We start from the raw sequence: 22271 nt of genomic DNA, 5'->3' as shown, positions 1-22271 counted from the left end.
ATCTTCTCAGGGTGGGTTTCCTTGTGACCTTGGCTGAGGCTGGTTGCTTGTCTGGGCTGGTGCTCAGGTTTGCTTTTCTTTGTCCTATATGCCTTTGTGGAGTGTTGCTGCCATCTAAGTCCAGTCTCTCCATGTATTGGATTATTGAAGTCATGTGCATTTTTGTTTTCTTGACTGAACTTGGGTTCATCCAATGATGAGGGATGAGAAAAGCCTTGCCATGAAGCCCACTTCCTCATTCCAAGTTTCTCAACTGTGACAACATGAGGCTGACCCTCCTGGTCCAGTGTGCCTTGGCCTGACCTAAGCAGTCCACTTTCACTGAGGTCTTGTGTTGTGTCTGTTAGGTCCACGCGGATGGGAAGGTCAAATTGGAGCCAAATAATGTAAACAGGCTTAAAGCAAGCTTTATTGAGAGCACGCTCTCCAGTGAGGTTCACCATCCCAAAGAGCAGGGCGGGAGAAGTCACGCAGAAGAAATGGCAGCCCAGTTTTTATAGCCTGGATATATATTTTATAGTCAAGAGTTTAAGGTATTATGGGGTGTCGGGATAGGTCCAGGTTTGGTGGGGAGGAGCTCAGGATAATACGGATCTGTAGGATAGGTCAGGAGCCATTGCCCAGCCAGTGGGAGTAGCTATGGTAATTAGAGTGGAAGAGGAAGGAGGAGGGTGAAAGGGGAAGTCTCTAATCGCCATAAGCGGGAATTGCCATGGAAATCATGAAAGGAAGGAGGGGATGGAGTGGAAAGTGCAGCAGAGAGTCCCTGATCGCCATGGGGTGGCTGCCCACTGGCCAGTGTCCTTGGACCAGCGTCTGGGGTTCTCTACACTTTGTGACCCTATTTCAAGGAAGAAGAAGCGGGTGGCCGCTGTTGAGAACTAGGAGCAAGTTCAGCTTCGCTGCACTATTGTGTTGGATATGGCTCGGTCGGTGTCCAGTAGGAATCCTGAGTTGGGTGGAGCTGGGCTGGACTGTGTTCTTTGCTTCCTCTCTACCTCTAAGGGATAGCTCTGCTGTCACTCACCTTGAGCACTAGCCAATCAGGCCCGCTAGAGCTGTCCTATCAGGAGGGCCGGCTGGGGAAAGGCCCGCCCCTCGCCGCCCAGCTTCCTGTCTGCCGCCATTGTTAGTAGCTCACCCGGCAATTGTGACTTGGCCGGCAGCTCAGCTCCTCCTGCTTTGTGACGCTGACCCCCAGGAGCAGGAGTGGACAGCAGGACACCCGGCAGTCAGGAATGGTGAGCGTGGGGCGGATTTGTGACACGGGCGAGGAGGGGTTGAGAGCGACTGGGCCCCGCGTGAGCCCCGGAGTCTGCGGCAGAGTCGCCGCCGGCGCCGCTCGGCTCGTCCCCTCGGTCCCCGGGCGGGGCGGGGCCGCAGCCGGGACCCCAAGTTCCTGTCCCTTGTCCCCGCCGGAGCCCCCTGTCCCTCCGCGCCCGCAGCCCCGCGTCTCCCCACAGCGCGGTGCCGGCGGAGGTGGCGGGAGGCTCCCGAGTGGCCGCGGGGTCCCCGTCCCCATCCCGGCGCAGACCTGAGCGCCCCGAGTTTCCTGATGGTGGAAGCGGCGTCTCCACCGCCACCTGGTCCTCAGCCGGGGAATCCCTAGCTTTGTGGACTCCCCGCATGGCCGGCACGGGAAAGGGGTCCTCGGGGGCACGTGTGGGGGAGCGGAAGGGGAGACGCGGGTCCCTCTGACGTGGTTGGTGTCGGCCTTGGCCTGTGTGCACACAGTGTTTACAAATGAAACGCAGATGGCGGGGACCTGAGCTTAGTGCAGAGGCGGGACAGCCCCAAGTGCAAGTCTGCGGGGTCTCCAGGGCCAGGCGAGCAGGCTGTGCTTTCTAGGGAGGAGCAAACAGCAGGAGAAAGAAGGGGAGAGGAGGGCGGTGGAGGGGCGGCATCAGCTCACGGGACAGAATCACCTGTCCTTAAGGTGACAGTAAAGGAAGGGTCTTTGGTGGTTCAGGCGAGGGTGGTCAGAGATCAGAGGTCTGGTGAGAGGAGATGGAAAAAGATTAGAAATGTTTGCTTCAGTTTTGTTTTGGCTGATCACTTGATTGAATCATTTCTGACACAGAAAGTGTGCATTTGAAAAGTTTGTGTCTGGCCAGTGCACAGACGTAAAAGGAGAGGATGGTGGCAACCTTCAAATGGAAAGCTTTGTGAGGTGGGAGCTGTGTGAGCACTGCCATTTGCCAAGATTCCAGCGCTGAGGTGTTAGTCAGTTTTTCTTTTCCTTTCAGTTGGTGTGTTCTAGGTGTAATTGGTGTGAATTAGGGAAGTCTGAGAGGGGTGTCGAGAGAAAGACACCTTCACTGTGTCATATGGAGAAAAGAATTGTAATTTTGGTGGTATATTTGGGGAAGCAGTATAATTTAAAAAAACAGTCTGTGTCTCAGATCTTCTGACACAGCCAACCTTAAACCCTTGGAATTCGCTGAGTAATAAGAGTGTCTTTCGTTGTTTGTCATTCACGTCTTTTAGGCACTTTTCTGAATTTGTGCTAATGAGGTGACTCAGCGTGCCACCTCTCCATCACTTGAGGAAGGTGACTGGTGAGCACACAGAACAAACACAGGCTTTGGCCTCAAATCTACATGGGAACAGTGTGGCAAGTCTGAGCCCAGAAGTTATAGGGAATGTTCTGATTTTCCCTGTTGTCAGAATTGCATTGTGGGACACCAGGTGGGTGCTGGGGAATTGGTTGGTGTTCAGTAAACAGCACACATGTGGTGTCATTAGTGAGGGCAGGACAAGGACAGGGCAGCTCAGGTCAGAACCCAGCCTGTAGGACAAAGCCTGCTGCTGCTGGGAGGAGAGAACATGGATGGGGAAGCCCTTGGTGTGGAGAGGCCCCAGAATGAAGTTTCCTGGCTGCTCAGGCTTCCTTCCCTTCCTTCCTTCCTCCCTCCCTCCCTGGGATTGAAGCCCTGGGCTGTCTCTGCACAGTGACAGTGGTGTCTAGGGTCAGACTTGTGTTCACCTTAAGAGCCTGGGTCCCTTGTGAACTGTGGGTGAAGCAGCTCCTTCCCTGACTTTCTCCCTTATTTCCTTTGTTGAATCTCAATTTCTCTGTCTCCCCCTCTCCCTGTCTCTCTCTCTCTCTCTCTCTGTCTCTCCCTGTCTCTCTCTCTCTTCCCCACGTCTCTCTCTCTCTCTCCCCCCATCTCGCTCCCCTGTCTCTCTCTCCCCCCTCTCTCTCTCCCCCTCTCTTTGTCTCTCTCTCTCCCTCTCTCTTTTGTCTCTTCTTATCTCTCTCTCCCCATCTCTCTCTCTCTCCCTCTCTCTCTCCCCCTCTCTTTCTGTCTCTCTCTCTCTCCTTCTCTTTTGTCCCTCCTTGTCTCTCTCCCCCTCTCTCCCCATCTCTCTCTCTACCTTGCTTTCTCTCCCTGTCTCTCTCTCCCTCCCCCATCTCTGTCTCTCTCTCTCTCTCCCCATCTCTCTCTCCCTGTCTCTGTCTCTCTCTCTCTCTCTCTCTCTCCCTCTTTTCCCCCCCTCTCCCCCTGTCTTTCTCTCTCTCCTTCGGTAGTGGGATTTGAACTCAATGTCTGTGTTTCCGAGGATGGCACTCTTACCATTTGAGCCACTAATCAGCCTGGGATGGCTTTGAACCACAATCCTCATGTCTCTGCCTCCTGAGTAGCTAGGATTACATGAGTAATCACAAGTTCCCTGCCCAGGTTTATGTTTAGATGTTGAAAATATTATTCTTATTTTTGTGCCCACGTTTAATGGAACATAATTTTTTACACACTGGAAATAATTAGGTGGTTAAATTCAGATTTAATATGAAATTTTGATAGTAGTTGAATTTATCAGACTTCCCATGGATGTGTTTTGTTTTGTTTGGTTTGGTTTGGTTTTGTGCAGTGGTGCTGGGATTTGAACTCCTGCTCTCATACTTGATAGGCAGGTACACTTTAACCACTGGGCTTACCCTCTTTCGTGTGGGGTATTTTCGACGTAGTGTCTGGTGAAATATGTGGCTACGGAGGCCTTAAAGTGGAATCCTCCTGATCCCTGCCTCCAGAATAGCTAGGGTTGCAGGTGTGAATCATTGGTGCCTGGCTGGGTGTGTGTTTATTGTGTGATTTGTCCACACTTGAAATCTGTCAAAACAACCCATTTGTGTTATTGTACCTTTCCTTAACTGATGATCTCTTAACAGTGAGAATTTTTCTATATGACTATTCATGTTTTATGAAATTCTCTCTCTCTCCTCTCTCTCTCTCTCATTATTAAAACATGGACATTCAACAGTGAGCACTGCGGCTGATGTGTGTAATCCCAGGTCCTCAGGAGGCAGGCATCAGGATGATGTAGGTCCAAGGCCAGCACAGCTCAAACCCTGTCTCAACCATTAAGCTGTGTGTGGTGGCACACATGTCATCTCTGCTCCCAGCGAGGTGCAAATAGGATGATCGTGGTCCAGGCCTGCCAGGGCGAAACCAGAAGATCCTATTGGGAAAGAAGCTAAAGTAAAACTGGATGCGGGCATGGCCCAAGTGAGAGAGCACTGGCCTAGCAAGTGTGGGACGCTGAGTTCAAACCCCAGTACCACCCTCGCCAAAAAAGAAAAACGTGCGCATTTGAATACTGAAATGACATTGCTGTGGAAATGAGGTTCTTCTTTCTTTGGGTTTTTTTTGCAGTATTGGTGTTTGAACTCAGGGCCTCATGCTTCCCAGGCAACCCTCTACCACTTGTGCTCTGCTGCTGCCCTGCTGGTCCTCTGAATGGCAGTAGTGGTCTATTTCTTTTGAATTTTCCTGATAATGTTTGCAGGTGTGTTCCTCAGTTGTGTAGTTACTGAAGTCTCCATTCCTTTTACTTATATTCAGTCAGTGTTTTCACAGGGGTCATTTTTCTGTGAGTGGTAAGCATCACATGTCCCCTTTGTGCCACATTGTCTTCAAAGTAGACATCAGGACACCTTACGGAAGATCACTAGTCTTAGAACACCTTCCCCTGAGTCTTGTCTCCTCTGCTGTGACCCACTCACCTGCCCAGGTCTCTGATGACTGTCATGCATCTCAACTGCTGCTTGCTGGGGAGCCCCTGCTGTGACCTATGCTGCTCTGCTTCTTGCTACCAGATCTGTGGATTCCAACTTAGACTGTCACATTACAGACAGGTGACCACACACATTAGGATGTGCTTTTCAGTCTTAAGTCTTTGCATTTTTATGATGAAATATATTTGAGATGAATGAATAAAACATTTCCTGTAAGATTTAGTATTAGTAACAATATGAACACATTTGGATTCCCCATCCAGATTCATAACTGGCCTTGCAGTCAACAATGTCCCTGGGTGCTCTCCTGCCTTATTCATGCCAGTTTTGTCCCAATGCCCTGATTCTCTGGTGAACTTTCCTATCTTTACAATCTGTTACTTTTAACTAAGCAGTGCTTTTAAAATTTTGCCTCCTTTGAATTTTGAGCAAGTGAGTCTTAATGGAATTGCAAAGGCTGATGGGTGTTTTCTTTGCCAAGGTATGTTTCAGAAGTGCCAGGGTCTGGGGCAGGGCCAGTTTATCACTTGTATTGGATTGTGTATTTGGTTTTTTGGGCTTGACTTTTGTACTCGTGATAAATTCTGCTCCTGTCATTTGGCTTGTCTTTTTCCAAGTGCTACAACACAGCACCCATTCTTTTATTCATTTATTTATTTGCTTACTGTACTGGGGTTTGAACTCAGGGTCTTTTTTGTAATGGGTTTTTGCAAGATAGGGTTTTGTGAGATATTTCACTGGAAAGGCTTGGAACCACGATCTTCTGATCTCTGCCTCCTGATTAGCTAGGATTACAGGTGTGAGCCCTCTGGGTTCTAGGTTACGGTCTAGTTCAAATTACAGGCAATAAAAAGGCAGCTGTTGATCTCCATTCCTGCATGATTCATGGTCTTCCGTGATGATCAATACATGGTATTACTAATGGCCTGAATTTTGTCCTTTTCGTAGGTGTGAAATGGGATCTACTCAAATGTATTTGTCTCTTCATTATCAAATACCTGGATCTCCCTTTGCATAGGGTGTTTTACCTTCTGATAAATACATTTTGGTTGTTTCCCAAGCTTTTAAATTTTTACTCTGTGCAATAATCCTCTTAAAATTGCATGCATTGTAGATATTTCTGTTCTGCTTTGTTGTATTTACCACCTCAATTTTAATATCTTTACATTTGTCAGTCCATTTCTTTTGACTGTTTTTTTAATGAGAAAATGCCCTATTTAAATTTTTTTGTTTGCTTTGTACCGGAATTCGAACTCAGAACTCATGTTTGCTAGGCAGGTGCTCTACCACTTTGACCATGCCACTGGCCCTATTCATTATTTTTCAAATAGTGTCTCCCCCTTTGCCCAGGCTGGTCTCAAACTGCCATTATGGCTTCTCTACCTCCCTTGTAGCTGGGATTACAGGCATGTGACACCACCCCTCGACTTCCTCTTTAAATTTTGTTACTTTCTTTTTTTTGGTGGGACTGGTGTTTGAACTCAGGTCTTCACACTTATAAAACTGCTGCTGTTTCAGCCATACCTCCAGTCCATTTTGCTCTTGCTATGTTGTAGATAGTGACTCATGTACTATTTTCCCAGGCTAGCTTTGAAACACAATCCTACTGATCTCTGCATCCTGGGTAGCTAGGATTAGAGTCATGAGCCAGTGGCACCCAACTTTCTTTTAATTTTTAACGCGCACATAAGTGCGTATGTTTATGGTCTGCCGTGTGATATTTCAGTACTTGTATACACTGTACGCCGAGTAGATCAGGCTACTTCCCATGTCTTAACATAGTTTCCTTTCTCCGTGTTAGAACATTCAAAATCCTCTCGTACATTTTGAAATGCACACTAAGTTTTTGTCAGTGATGGTTGCATTGTTGTGTGCTTTCAATCATTTATCTTTCATTAGTCTTACATAATGATTAAATTTGCTCTGTAGGACAGTAGGTACAGGTATTCAAATGTTGGCTCTTAATGTAATTGCAAGGATGTGCTGCATGCCTCGAGCAAGGAGTTACCACAATGGGCTTAAAATACTGTGTCAGGGAGACTTGATAGAGAATCAGTACCCAGGGAGCTGTTGGACACTGGTCACCAAGTCTTCCTCTACTAATCCTGTGAGAAATGTGCAAAGTTTCAAGGGAAACAAGTGAATGAAGCAGATAGCATACTGTTTCACTGTGTACTGTGTAGGCAAATGATGCTCCTCTCCTCAGCTAGATGGCTGAGGGCCATCCCAGGTGCAAGGAAGGTGGTGCAGCCTTGGGAACACACACGTCTATGAATACAACGTCTTAGGACTTCCGATTTTAATGCGGTTCTGTATACTGAATAGTAGGGCAATGGAATTGGGCACGTGCTTCAGAGCCACAGTACAGTGAGATTTAGGGATGACCCATCAACACATTTGAAGTCACCAATGAGACTATTTAAGAAAAATAGATATGTGATTCTGGACATAAAGAATAGAAAAATCAAGTCACGTAGAACATGCTTGGAGCTCTCAACATAACATCATGTGAACTTTTTGTAAATTGAGTCTAGACCCCAGGTGTTTTCCATCTCATCCTTCCTCCTGAAAACACGTATGGATCTTGTAGGAGTTGGTGACCTTTGAGGACGTGGCTGTGAACTTCACCCTGGAGGAGTGGGCTTTGCTGAGTCCTTTCCAGAAGAATCTCTACAGAGCTGTGATGCGGGAAACCATCAGAAACCTGCATGCTGTAGGTAAGGTTGACATCATGCCTTCACTGAGTCAGGGACAAGGTATTCTGTGCTCATCCATGACATTCAGAGATTGGAATATGAAAATATGCTTTTGTGAGACAAACTGGCATGATTGTAAAGGAACTTGAACCCAAACCCAATTTTTTATATAAGTTTGTAATAATCCATATTGGTTTTTCTGGGTCTACCTTTTAGGACAAAAATGGAGAGACCAGAACTTTGAAGATGAGTATAAAAATCTTGGAAAATATCTAAGGTAACTTGTTCTCACAAGAGAAAATAATTTTTCATAAAGTATGTGGTGGTACACATCTGTAATGCCACCATTTGGGAGAGTGAGGCTGGAGCATCACAAGAACAGGTCTCGCCTGGCTATGTAATGAGTTGTAGGCCTGACTCCATAAAGGATCCTGTCTCAAATATGTATATATTCTCCATTTTCCTGTCAGTCTCTCTCTCTTCTATCACCCCCTATATATATATTCTCTATGTGTATATTCTATAGATAGCTAGGTATGTAGATAGATAAAAGTATATGTCAAGCTCCAAATTCACTGACTCTCAAAAGAGTTTTTCTAAATCTACATACAGCTTGATCGTCCATATTCTAAAATTTAAAAATCCTAAACTTGTTGAATACCAAATGATGCTACAGATAACACTTTATGATGATTTATTATACAGAAATTTCGTGCACGCACAAAATTTAAAGATGCTATATTACCATCAGTGTTTGGGGGTAAGGTGGGTAGGAAACATAAATGAATTTTAGCTAGGCATCAGTGGCTCACTCCTGTCATCCTGACTACTCAGAAAGGTGATATCAGGAGCATTGTAGTTCAAAGCCAGCTTGGGAAAATAGTTTGAAAGACCCTATCTTCAAAAAACCCTTCACAAAAGAGCTGGTTGCATGGTGCAAGGTGTAGGCCCTGAGTTCAAACCCCAGAGCCACAAAAAAAACAAGCAAATAAATAAATAAATAAATATTTTTATGTTTATACCTGGGTCTCATCCCTGAGAGAACATTATATATTTGCTAATATTTCAAAATCTGGAATCCAAAACACTTCTGATCTCATGCATTTTGGATAATAGACCCTTGAGCTATACTTAAATGCTCAGTGTCTGCAAAACAGTGAACGTGGTGATAGTATTAATAAACCCCATGTGAGACTGGGTACTTCTGTCTCCTGAATGTAATCCTAGCTAATCACGAGGCAGAAATCAGGCAGATCATGATTTGAAGATGGCCCAGGGAAATAGATCATGAAACCCTAGCTCAAAAAAACCCATCTAAAAAAAGGGCACCTGTAGTGACTCACATGTTAAGAACACCTACCTCATAAGTGTAAGGCCCTGAGTTCAGACCCCAGTGCTGCCAAAAGGAAAAGAAAAGAAACCTGAAACCCCATGTGAATAGCTATTGTGCCTTCCTGTTGAATGTTCAGTCCATTCACATTCAGGTAGTTTCTACAGAATATAAAGCCTATGGTTTTCCTGATGACAGAAAAACTTAAGTGTGCTACAAATGACTAAATGTGAAATCACTGAGAAAGAAACTCTTTGTAACATACTGCACTTTTGTTACAGAAGTCAAGCAGTAGAGAGGCTTTGTGAACATGAGGAAGGCTGTCAATGGGGAGGAGCCTTCAGCCAGACTCATGAGATTGTGAACAAGGAAACTCCTGGAGGAACACCATGTGAAAGCCGTGTGTGTGGAGAAGTCCTCGATAGTCACTCATCTGTAAATGTGCCCCTCAGGGATCACAATGGACACAAACCATGTGAATACCTAGAATATGAAGAAAAGCCACGTAAATGTAAGGAAAGTGGGGAAACTTTCCATTCTCCACGGTGCCTTGATAAAAATGAAAGGATTCATACTGGATGTACCTATGAATGTAAGCAGTGTGATAAAGCCTTCAGGTATCTCAGTTCTCTTCAGAATCATAAAAGGATTCACATAGACAAACACCATGAATGTAGGAGATGTGGGAAAACCTTCAGAAGACATGGTGACCTTCAAGACCATGAAAGAATTCACACTGGAGAGAAACCATATTCATGTAAGCAGTGTGGTAAAGCCTTCACTCAACCCAGTTACCTTAAAAAACATACAAGGAGTCACACTCTAGATAAACCCTTTATATGTAAGCAGTGTGGTAAAGCCTTCCAGCAATCCATGTATCTTCAAAGACATATAAGACTTCACACTGGAGAGAAGCCTTATGTGTGTCAGCAGTGTGGGAAAGCCTTCACTTTGTCCAGCTACCTTCTGAAGCATGAAGTAGTTCACACAGGGGAGAAACCCTATTTATGCAATGAGTGTGGCAAAGCCTTCACCCACTCCACTTCCCTTCATAAACATAAAATAATTCACAATGGAGAGAAAACTTATGTGTGTCAGCAATGTGGGAAAGCCTTTACTTTGTCCAGATACCTTCTAAAGCATGAAGTTGTTCACACAGAAGAGAAACCCTATGTATGCAATGAGTGTGGCAAAGCCTTCACCCACTCCAGTTCCTTTCATAAACATAAAAGAATTCACACTGGAGAGAAACCTTATGTGTGTCAGCAGTGTGGAAAAGCCTTCACTTTGTCCACTTACCTTCAAATACATGTAAGAATTCACACAGGGGAAAAACCCTACTTATGTAAGGAATGTGGCAAAGCCTTCACTCAATCCAGTTACCTTCACACACACAAAAGAATACACACTGGATAGAAACCTTATGTGTTGGAAATGTGGAAAAGCCTTCAGGTGGTTCCCTTCCCTTCAAAAACATGAAGTAGTTCACGCAGGATGAAAACCTTACTTATGTAAGGAGTATGTCAAAGCCTTCACCCAGTCCAGTTCACTTCAGAAACATAAAAGAGTTCACATGGGAGAGAAACCGTATGTGTGTTGGCAATGTGGGAAAGCCTTCAGTTGGTTCCCTTCCCTTCAAAAATGTGAAGTAGTTCACACACGAGAAACCCTATGTGTTAACATTGTAGAAAAACTTCAGTAGCTAAAGCAGCATTCCTAAATATGAAGAGTCACTGAAAAGAAACCCTGTTAGTGGGATAAATGTGAAGAAACTTGTGCTTCAATTACTTTCAAGTTCATAAAACAACTCACATTGGAGAAAAAGCCCATCTGTGTAAGGAATGTAAATAGACTTTGTTGACCCCAGTTCCATTTCATACTGCAAGGGATTTGTAGTGGAAAGAAATGCTGTAGATGTAATTTGGGAATACCTTCAGTCATTCCTGTTCCTTTCAGACACATGGAAGGACTCACACTGGAGAGAAATCCTGTGTTTAGGATTTTAAAAGGTTTCAGTATCATCTCATGTTCCTCGCATGTATAATAGTCATGGTGTAAAGCACCTTGGACTGTCTTGAGTCCTCTTAAGTTCAATTCACAGATACAAAAGCACACAGGATGGAATCCTGTTGAATAGATGTGTCAGTCTTCACTTGGTCCACTTGGAGAAAGAATACTTAATGTATCAAAATAATGGCAATGTGGAGTCAGTTTTGTTGTGTTTGGGGTTATGTGCCTGTAATACTGGCATTGGAGCTCAAGTGGGAGGATCTCAAATTTGAATCTGACCTGGGCTACATTGCAACATCCTAAGACAAAGAAGAGCTTTGGGTTTTCATAAATAATTTGAATGTACCATGACATTTCCTCTAGAAGTGAAATCCTATGACTCTAACTTGTTTGAGGAGACTAAGACAAACGTAATTGTACAGAATGCTCCAGAAAATACCCGACCTGAAGGTAATCTTTTTTTCCTTTTTTAATGAAGGTAATATTTTAAAAGCTATACACTCATTGTTTGTATCAATGGCTCCTTTTAAAAGTATACATCTTTAGGTTGTGTCTCCTTCAGACCCTTGAAAGGAAACATGGCGACATAGTTCTGTAAGTATCATTCAGTCAATAGAGTGTAAGTATTACAGGTGATACTTACTTTAATCCCAGTAATTAAATTTTCTTTCTGCTACTGGCCTTGGGTGGTAGATTCTAAATTTTTTTTTTTTTACATTTTATGTATGTTTTTTACTGCTTTTTCATGGACAATAACATTTTGTAGCATGATGATATAGGTCAGTAGTAGAACTCATGCGGCCCCAAACTTGATCCCTGGAGTTTAAAAAAAAGTGTATTTTATAGTTGACTTTTTGATGTATTTTTTCTTTAAGCATTGTTTTTGTCTGTTTCCTAGAGATAGTTTGACATTGACGCAATTTCTAGACTGAAAAATGTTACCTGTTTTCATTTAGTGAGAAGATACATGAAAAATTCTATAATTCCTATGTCAGGTCATTTGTAATTTTACCAAACTTGTCATTTAAAGCTGGGGTCCACATTTGCCATGAGAAAAAAAAAATTTTAGGTGTTTTCTTCCTCATGTAGATTTTGCTTTTCATGTTTATAGTACTAAAAGTTGTAAATATTTGGGTCATAATTTCAGTTTCATGCCTCAGACCAAAAATTAAATCATGCTGTTGTGAGGGGCCCCTTCCCAAAATCCACTAGGACTATGTTTTTTCCAACAGAGTATGCAAATTGTAGCAGCCAAATATGTGCACAGACCACAAATGACTGCTTTGTGAATCATAGCATTCTGAGTAGATTCTCTTATATGATTAGTGGGGTTGTTGCTATTGGTTTTTATTGTTCTGGGGGTTGAACTCAGAGCCTTGCACATGCTACAAGAGTAATGTAGTCATTGGCTACGCACTGAGCCACATGACCAGGACTAGTGTTTGCTTTAGTTTGCTTTAGGGGAATTGATTGCTCCTGACCATTAGATGCATGGGGTGGGGGGGAGGATGAAATTCTACCTTTTCTAAATATTATAGTTTTTACCTGGATGGCAGAGATAATGAAGTGCCAGTCACAGTAACGAGGGGAACTTTGTTCATTTCTTTTTATCAGAATTTGTTTTGTCAATGTTAAGACATCTGAATAGGAAGTCTTTGTTTTTGTCTTCATCCATCCTTGTCACCAAGGAGCACTCCCTGCCATCAGAGCAATGAGACCTACTTCTTCATGTGGGAATTAATAACCTTCTGGTGCCTAAAACAGACACACAAGAGACAGAAAATCTTGACAAGGCAATTTTTCTTGATCAAGAGGGTGCAAGCATGTGCTCACTCCTGCTAAGAAGCATGCAAGCACAAAATGGCTGACGTGGCTCCTCCTTACATCCCTGACACAGTTGTACCTGCCCCTCACCTGGGATTTGTCCAGGTCAGAGGTTCACAATCTTTCCTGATTGGCTAAAAGGCTTGGGGGATGGGTTAGGGCATACACTATGGTAGGTAATGGAGTTGTACAGGAATCTGGATGAAGAAGCAAGGACCCTTTAAACTTACAAGTCACCTAAGATGGTGACCTGAGGAATATTTAAGTAATCTAAGAGGGTAACAAATACTTTGATAGAAAAGATAATTTTTCTCACAATTCCCCCTCCCCCCTTACTTTAAATTCTTCAAACTCGTTTAGGAGTCATTGGCTCTCATGTTCCTGTGTTTCTAATATAACCAAGTTATTTTTGTAGGGCAGGGGTAATTGTTTGGTGAGGGCTGCCTCAACCACTATATTAGTTCTCGGACACAAGGAATTATGCAGCATCCTACTAAAATTAAAGCTACAGCCACTATGATCAAGGAGGTTAAAATTGAGGTCATCCAGCCCTTCCATCTTCCAAACCATTTTTCCATTAAGTCAGTGAAGGGGTCATTTATACCTGACTTTTCAGCTAGCTCGTTAGGGTAGTTAATCCCCGTAGAGTCTTAGCAACAGATTCATCAGGGGCTGTGTTAGTCAGTCTGTGAGTGCAAGATGAAACTCTATTCATTACACAAACTCCTCCCTTTTTGGTCAGTATCATGGCTATGTCTCTCCTATTTCTAGATGTTGTGGCATGGGCTAGGGATCCCAATGCTAGGATGAAAGGGATTGCCAACTGCACCACAGCACAGGTGCCTGCCCAGTGACCTGGGAGAGTCTCAAGTAAAAGTCCTCTGCAGTACCACCAGACATCAGCTCTGCCCACCGAGAGTGTGGACTGGTTTGTGAGGCTGTTGAAGGACCGGCTTTTACTGCATCCCGTTAGGCTTCCTACATGTGTCAATTGTCCCCCCTTTCTGGTTAGACATGGGGTATAATTGACATCTAGAGTAGGTGGCCTAATAGTACTTGGGGCCTGACCCACAGGACCTTTGGCCTCTGGGAACAGTAGTGATAGCGTCCGGCAGGGTTTGTTGCCCCAAGCTTTAGCATCCTGAAACAGCCAATGTGCAATACATCCCATCTGGATCTGAGGACCATTCAAATGAAAACTGGACCACCTGAGACTCTGGTCTCCCAGTAGTACAAACATAGCAATCGCTCTTATTTAATGTGTGGACAGCATTTTATCCCTTCATCCAAGCATTCCATATCCCTGTACCCGATTCCAATAGCCACAGTTTGTCTTAGGTCCTTGACTTCTACTACAGTCACCTGAGTTCAACTGCCATAGAAACATGGAGGTAGTATTGGAGTGGAGATAGAACTGGGTGTCACCTGGGAGGGGTTGGGAGTTAGATGGAGCACAAAGGCACTTATGCAGTCTGTCCTTGAGACATCAGCTCCCAACCCGTATGTACAAAATATTGATGGTTCTTGTGTTATACTCCAAGGGTTTTCTAAGTGGGTTACGTTGTTTATCTTTACAAGTAGGAGAGGGGTGTGTCTGAAACAGCTGTAATTTCAATTGCAGTCTGTTAAAAGACTGTCTGTTATTTTGTATGGTGGATAGCAGAGTGTTTCCAGTGCTCTGGGGTCTAGTCCAGCCCTTAGGATTTTCATAAAAAGGGGAAGTGTATCCTTTATATCCAGTGTTACACCCCACATTCGTCCACTGTGGACAGATACCAGGCTTCCCTGTTGGTCCCGGGATGGGACACATATAGAGGAGTATCCTTGGAGTTGAAGTTGGGATGTAAGGTCTCCACGAGGAAGGACCTAACATGCATCAAATTCAACAATTAAGGAAGAGGTAGTCTGAGTTACATAAATAATAAGCATAGCATTTCCCAAATGAAAGAGAAAGACTATTTTCACTATAGTCTTCTTAAAGTCACTTTGGTGTGGCCAAAGTGATGTGAGTGCATAGCCCATTTTTCCTTCTGGTAGGGTGGGGGCATCTCCTTTACCCATGTGTGAGAAGTCCACCCCCACTCCATGGTCCAGACAGCTGTCTCCGTTGTCAGCAGGACCAGGAAGGGTCCTTTCCAACATGGCTCAAGATTATTTTCTTTCCAGGTCTTGACAAGTACATAGTCGCCAGGCTGGTGCAGGTGAAAAGGAAAGTCAAGTGGACGAGCCTATGCTAACAATCCTTGTTTCCTAAAACAAAGTAAGGTAGAGGACAATCCAAGCATATAATTTTTGAGGAAATAATCATTGGTTTCTAAGGAAGGTACATCAGTAAGAGAGCTAAGCCCACAAAGCATTTCATAGTGGGAGAGGCCAGTGTCCTTCCGAGGGGACGTCCTAATTCTGAGTAGCGCTATGGGAAGACATTTAGTCCAAGGTTATCTGGTCTCCAAGACTAATTTAGTGAGTTGGTTTTTAAGAGTCTGATTCATTCTTTCAACTCTCACTGAGGAATGTGGATAACAGGGAGTATGATATTCCCATTTAACCTCTAGAGCCTTCATAAGTCCCTTAAGGATGTTGATGGTGAAATGACTCCCATTGACTGAGTCTATATTTTCTATAACCTCAAACCTTGGGATTATGTTTTCTAGTAATAACCTAATTACATTTGTAGCAGTGGCCCCTGGGAGAGGAATGGCCTCGACCCAGTGAGTGAGATGGTCTACAATAACCAAGAGGTATTTAAGACAACCTATATTGGGCATCTCAGTGTAATCTACCTGAATGCTTTGGAAGGGTCACAACCTGGGGTTTCTACCCCCAGCTGGTCTCTGTTTCAGAGCTTGCTTGTTAATCTTTTGACAAGTAAGACAATCTTCTGATACTTGCTTGGCTAATGTATAGATCCTATACACCCAGACTTGCAAAACTGCATCACACATGGCTTGGGGTCCCCAGTGGATCCTCTGATGGAGATAGGTAAGGAGTTCTCTCATTAGGGGCTTTGAGATCATTTCCCTCCCATTGGGGAGAACCCATTTTCCCTGTTCAGTCCTGACTGACCCAAGTTTTTTTAGTTGTCCTTCCTCAGAGGGGGTAAAGATAGGGGTGACATGAGAAGCAGGGAGATGAGGAATGAGACAAAAGTCTGGGGCCTCAGAAGTGAGAGCAGCCTGTTTTGCTGTTTGTTCTGCAAAAGTATTTCCCCAAGCGTCAAAAGTTTACCCCCTTTTGGTGACCTGGCACATGGACTATGGCTATTTCTTCAGGTAGTTTTAGGCTAATATTTGTTGAATTAATTCCCCATGTACCAAATCTTGTCCCTTCCTATTGATTAAGCTCTGTTCCATCCAGATTTTTCCAAAGGTGTGGACCACACCAAATGAATATTTTGAATTGGTGTATATGGTACCTTCTTTCTCTTTTAAGTGTTTTAAGGCCTGATTTAGGGCAAACAATTCACAAGTCTGCTGACCAATTGTTAGGGAGTAGGCCTGATTCTATTATAGTCATGGCCTTCCCATCTATAGAATATGCATTATACCTTTTTCCCTCTATTACATGAGAGGATCCATCCACAGAAAAATGGAAGCCCATCTGGAAAGGAGTTTCCCCGAGGTCTGGCCTCACCTTTGTTTAATATGCAACAATATCTAAACATTTATGTTTGGGGGCTCTTCCCTCCTGCTTTCCTGCCAAGAAAGTGGCTGCATTTAGGGCCTCATCAGTAGTTAGTGTCAGGTCATCCTTTTGTAGCAAGATAGCCTCATAATTTAGGACCCTGGAATCCTTCAGCCATCTGCCCACCTTCTGGTTTAAGGTTGTTCTAACTTGATAGGGAGTGCTAATAATTAGGTCTACCCCTAAGGTTATTTTTCTGCTTCTGTTAGAAGGGCTGTAGCTGCTACTGCCTGAATGCACTCAGGCCAACCTCAGGTGACAGGATCCAGGAACCTAGATAAGAAGGCCACAGGTTGACATTGACCGCCATGTTTTTGGGTTAACACCCCAATGGCAACTCCCTTGTTTACATTCACAAAGAGGTGAAAAGGCTTTTCAAGAGAGGGCAAGGCTAGCACCGGAGCTGTGATAAGGGCTTGTTTTAGGTAATCTACTTGATCTATCTCCTCGGGGGTCCAAAGGAGGAGGTCTGGTCCCTCTTGGGTCAATTTGAGATATAAAGATTTAGTTTTAAGGGCATATGAGTCTATCCACAAATGGCAATATCCCACTAAGTCAAGGAACTTTCTCAATTCCTGTTTTGTTCCTGGGAGAGGGAGACCAGTGATTCCTTCTATTCTTTCTGGACCAATCCTTCATTGGCCCTTACTGATCAAATGTCCCAGATATTTTACTTCAGCCTCAGCAAACTGTAAGTTATTCTTTGAAATAAAAAGTCCCTGCTTCCCAGGAAATTTATAAAGCTGATGGTGGTGTTGATCACTTCTTCCTGCTTATCCCCTGACAGAAGTAAATCATCAACATATTGGAGGAGGCACATGTGGGGATCTACTATGAACTTTTCTAAGACATGTTCTAAAATCTGGCCAAAGAGGTGAGGGGAGTCAGTAAATCCCTAGGGAAAGACAGTCCACCTGTAACTGTTGCTTGCATCCTGAGTGGGGGGGGGGGGTCCTCCCATTAAAAGGCAAATATGTCCCAACTGTTCACATCTAATGGGCAGGCCCAAAATGCATGTTTTAAGTCTATTCACTAAACCACTCATGGTTATATGGAATTTTGCTGAGAAGAGTGTAGGGATTTGGGACTACTGGGTGTTTAGCTTGGACTATTTGATTGATGGCTCTAAGGTCTGAACTAACTGGTAGGACCTGTCCATCTTTTTGACTGGGAGGATTGAGGTATTGAAGGGAGATGTACAAGGTTCAAGGAGCCCATCTCATATCCATCCCTCAATAACTGGCTTCAAACCTATCCTCCCCTCCATGGAAATGCGGTATTGTTTTCTTCTAACAACCTCCCCACTCTTCAATTGAACTTTGATAGTTGTAACCTGGAAGCCGCCCCAATTCCCATCTGTAGCCCAGACTATTGGCTTAATTTGTTTTTTGGCCCACGGAGTAAGCAGATTTAGGGATGCTTGTATTTTATCCCTTTTTACATGTAAACCGAGTCCTAACTGGGTCATTAGATCTCTTCCAAATAGGTTGGTACCTGCCTCAGGCACTAGGAGGAATTCTATCTTAGTGGTCCTGTCTTGGAAATAAACATCTGTTTCTTGTAATATTTTAACTGAAAAGGTTTCTCCCTTTACCCCAGAATTTACTATCCTCTCTGGGGACTAGATTCAGCCTCTGGGCAGAAAACAGAGGGAGGATCTGGAACCATCTGAGTCAGGAAGGAGACAACTTCATGTTGTGGTCCCAATTCTAAATTTATCAAGGGGTTTGAGTGGAACCCTTCAAGGTAAAAGAGCCCCTGGCCCCCTACCATTCATCAAAGGTCATTAAGGGAACAGTTTCCCTACACTCTTTCCCATTCTGGACATTCTCTCTTAAAGTGTCCAGTCTCCCCACACATAAAGCACTTATTTTCTCCTCTTTGTTTCATCTTCTGACTTTCTGGTCTCTTAGACCCCATGAGGGAGGCCGGGCCGGTTGAGGTCCAATAGGATATTGGTTTGGCCTTTCCCCGTTAACCTGCTGGATCATTGATAACATTATCTTTGCTTTTGTTTTTGTTTGTCTCCCTTTGTTCTTACATATATCTTTTGTGCATCTCCTAATAATTCCTCTATAGATCTATTTTTCCAGTTTTCTAGTTTTTGTAATTTTCTTGCTATATCTGGCCAGCTGATTGTAACAAAGTAAAACTTTAACATTCCCTGTCCTAAATGGTCTTCTAAGTCTAGCCCAGCATACTTTCACATCTGGTCCTTGAGGTGGCTCATGAACTCAGTCAGTCCCTCATCCTTGCCTTGTTGGACATTAAAGACTTTAGAGAGTTTTTGTGACCATGGCACTGATTCCCAGATTCTCCTTATTATTAAATGTCTTAAATCCCTCATATTTTCTCAGTGTCCTGGGGTGTTGTTATCCCATTGGGGTCTTGGTTAGGAAAGTTAACATCAGCCACCAGGATGTTCTATCCCGGGGGATGTTCCCATTCCCAGATAGCCATTACCACTCTACGGATCATGGCTCTTTCCTCCCTCAAGAAGAGAATTAGTAAAATATATATTAACTCAGCCCAAGTATATATATGTGGTTCAAAAAATTGATTGACCTATTCTGAAACCCCAAAGGGATCCTCAAGAAGGGGTTGCAACACCTTTTTAAAGTTTCAGACTTCAGAGCTGGTAATAGGGGCATTTACAAACCCAATTTCACCCCCTCCAAGGGGGAGCTCCCTGAGAGGAAAGAGGGAGTGTGGTCTTTCCCCTTGGGACTGAGGAAAAGTAGATTCTCAGTGTTGGGACAGCATTGCCCTAGCTCCTTTTGCAGTCGTGGAAGGAACGGGTATCTGGGAAGGAGTGGTGGGGCAGGGAGTTGGAAGGGGGTGGAGGTGGAAGGGTTGGGAGGGAGAGGGAGGAGAGTAAATCCCAGTTAGAAGGGATTTGGGTTTTTTTTTTTCTTTTTGTCTTTTTTTCTCTTCTTTAAGTGGAACGAGGACTACAGGACTCTGTCTCCAACAGAGGGCATATTCCATCTCCTCTTGAGTGACAGCTCTTGTCATTAACATGCTCAATTAATTAATAGTTGACAGACCCAGTCCTCGTCAGACCCAAATTTTGGCCAAAAACCCAAAGGCTTTAAAATCGGTTCTTGGGTCTAGATAAACCAACAGTATTTAACCATTCTTTGTTTCTTTTTCCCTATAGTACATCTTCCCAAGGAGACTCCCAGGGGGTATCTTATGCTGGGCTTTTGTTTTCCAGTCCCCATTTTGCTGCCTTTATTTCCCATTTTTCCCTTCTGGTTGACTGTGCTCTGTCTATCAGGAGCTCAACACCCCCTCACCCCTTTGTATTAGAGGTTTCTTGTACTCGGATACTGTTTTGCTTTGTCGGTCTCCACCCATGTCCTTCGTGGGAGCTTGAGGCTCCTTTTGGTAGCCTAAAGGTCAGTATAAACTTCTGACCTGGTTTAGATTTAAAAATATAATCCACCTTAAACAGTATGAGGTCACCTCAGAACTATGGATCAGGACTTCACTTTCCCTGTGTGTCACCCAACACATCTTATTCACACATCACACAGCCCCAATATCCCGACCACCAAGATATTACTTGGTCACCCCCGTGATGTTTCTTGTCTTGGTTTGTGCACAAAACTCAGGTGGTCACCAAGGTTCCTGTCTTCAGAGCATTGTCAAGAAATTCTGCAGACTAAGTTCATTTGCAGATCCGGAAAGTTGTCATCCTCGGCCAAACCTCAGAGCTGCTGCAATCAGGCAGCAGGACTCCACTCCCCAGGGAAGGGCTGGGGCCCTCTTCTCAGATGGAATGTACTATCCTGGATGAAACCCCAAATTGTTGTAAGTAATAACCCTCCGGTGCCTAAAACAGACACACGAGAGACAGAAAATCTTGACAAGGCAATTTTCTCTTGATCAAGAGGGTGCAAGCATGTGCTCACTCCAGCCAAGGAAATACACAAGCACAAAATGGCTGACAGTGACTCCTTACATCCATGACGCAGATGTATCTGCCCCTCACCTGGGATTTGTCCAGGTCAGAGGTTCACAGTCTTTCCTGATAAGCTCACAGGCTTGGGGGATGGGTTAGGGCATGCAGAATGGCAGGCAAGGGAGTTGTACAGGAAGCAAGGACCCTTTAAACATGCAAGTCACCTAAGATGGTAACCTGAGGAATATTTAAGTAATCTTAAGAGGGTAGCAAATACTTTGATAGGAAAGATCGTTTTTATCATATTCATAAGACAGCCTTGCTGTGAGTGTGAGGCTGACTCCAGTGCTTGTATCTGTTTTGGCCTGTGAGGTGATGTCACGACTGTGAATAGATATGTCAATGAAGAACATTGCTTAGCCGTGCACATTAGCAAAGCTTCCCAGGAAGAGTCCATCTAGAGGTCCTTTTCTCTGCTGCCACCAGTTGCCTGAATCCTGAACTGTGACACTAAGGAGCCTCAAAAGATAAACTCTCCTGAGAGGCTGGGACACAGTCCAGACCCAAGCCTTCTTGAGCAAGGTGGTCACACCAAGGATCTCCATGATGTACCAGGGGTCACTGGCCTCTATCATCTTAACTGGGAAAACTGTGTGCTTTGTGAATTGATTTATCTCAGTTAAAATATAGAACTTCATTCAGTTACACAGCTGGTGATGGGACACTTCTCTTTCAATCTCTGATGTAGGAGAGCAGTGTGTTTAGGTAAACTGTCAGAGTGCAAGCCTCGAAAGGGACAGAGACAAGATCACTGTTGATGCAATCCTTGCTCACTTGGAAAGTAGAACTTTTGTGTAACTTTAGAGCATCCTTACACACCATCTGTGTAGACTACAAATGACAAATACTGCAGGTGTTTTGCCCCAAACAGAGGCATGAGAAAAAATATTCTTCCCATGCTGTGCTTATTCATTTGTGAGAAACACGAAGTGAGGACAAATGCTCAGTCATCGTCAGATGGAAGTGAAGGCAGTAAAGAAAGTCTGTGTGGGAGGCGATGCTATACACGCTGGGGTGTGTGCACACCTTCTCTATGGAAAGTCACTGTGCAAGTGGTGACAATGTCCTCACTCATCATTGCTGTGGCCATATCCAATACCTCTACAGCCCTATGTCTGCAGCTGCTTCTGTGTGGATGGGGACAGTGGTTGCACTGCAGACTGCCCTGCCTGTGGCTTTGTCCATCATGAGTGTCTATACAGATACAGTATAGGCCCAGTGCGATTAAACGTAGAGACATGGAAATATAACACGTCTACCTTAAGTCTAAATACTTCACTGTAGTAGAAAATCAGTTGCTATTAGCATGTTCGGTGTCTCAGTGCATCAGTTCTCAGTGGCTGAATGCTTCAGCCATTCAGACATGAGTTCAGACATGAGAATCTGGAACTGGAAACTTTCTTACTTTGGAAGTCATATCTGTGTTGCACTCCTTTAACATCATTCAAGTTTTTATTCCTGATTCCTTTATAAATGGCCACAGTATTCTGCTATGTACCGTGTGAGTGATGCAACGTGCACTGACTCCCAGTTTCAGGGAGGGTTTTGGTCGTGTGTGCAGTGTTAGCCCGGGATGGGTGATTTCTGTGGGTGGAGTGACTGCTGAGCAAGTCCACTGGGAATTCTCCCCTGGAAACATCAAAGGATTTCTGGATGCTCCAAGGTCACTTATCTGAGTACAAATGGAGGTGAGCAGCAGACAGCTTAGCATTTGAGTGCCATCCTCACTTTAGAGAAGGAAGT

The 22271-nt window shown here is 44.2% G+C and overlaps 2 protein-coding genes across 3 annotated transcripts in view; both read left to right on the top strand.

Moving 5' to 3' along the window:
* LOC109686580 (uncharacterized) overlaps positions 1-22271 on the top strand; it is a 301371-nt gene that overhangs the window by 174496 nt on the left and 104604 nt on the right. The window lies entirely within an intron of this gene.
* LOC109686579 (uncharacterized) overlaps positions 1103-22271 on the top strand; it is a 38464-nt gene continuing 17295 nt past the window's right edge. The window contains exons 1-4 of one of the 2 annotated variants that reach the window (XM_020163951.2): positions 1103-1241; positions 7608-7734; positions 7930-7990; positions 9325-11503. In XM_020163951.2, the coding sequence (XP_020019540.1) occupies positions 1239-1241; positions 7608-7734; positions 7930-7990; positions 9325-10459 (1326 nt within the window). In that variant the 5' untranslated portion in view covers positions 1103-1238 and the 3' untranslated portion in view covers positions 10460-11503. The remainder of the gene's footprint in view (positions 1242-7607; positions 7735-7929; positions 7991-9324; positions 11504-22271) is intronic. The other variant, XR_012441264.1, reaches the window with a different exon arrangement.

This window comes from Castor canadensis, chromosome 14, assembly GCF_047511655.1.
Source record: "Castor canadensis chromosome 14, mCasCan1.hap1v2, whole genome shotgun sequence".
Classification (NCBI taxonomy): Eukaryota; Metazoa; Chordata; class Mammalia; order Rodentia; family Castoridae; genus Castor; species Castor canadensis.
This window is presented reverse-complemented; position numbering and strand designations above follow the sequence as displayed.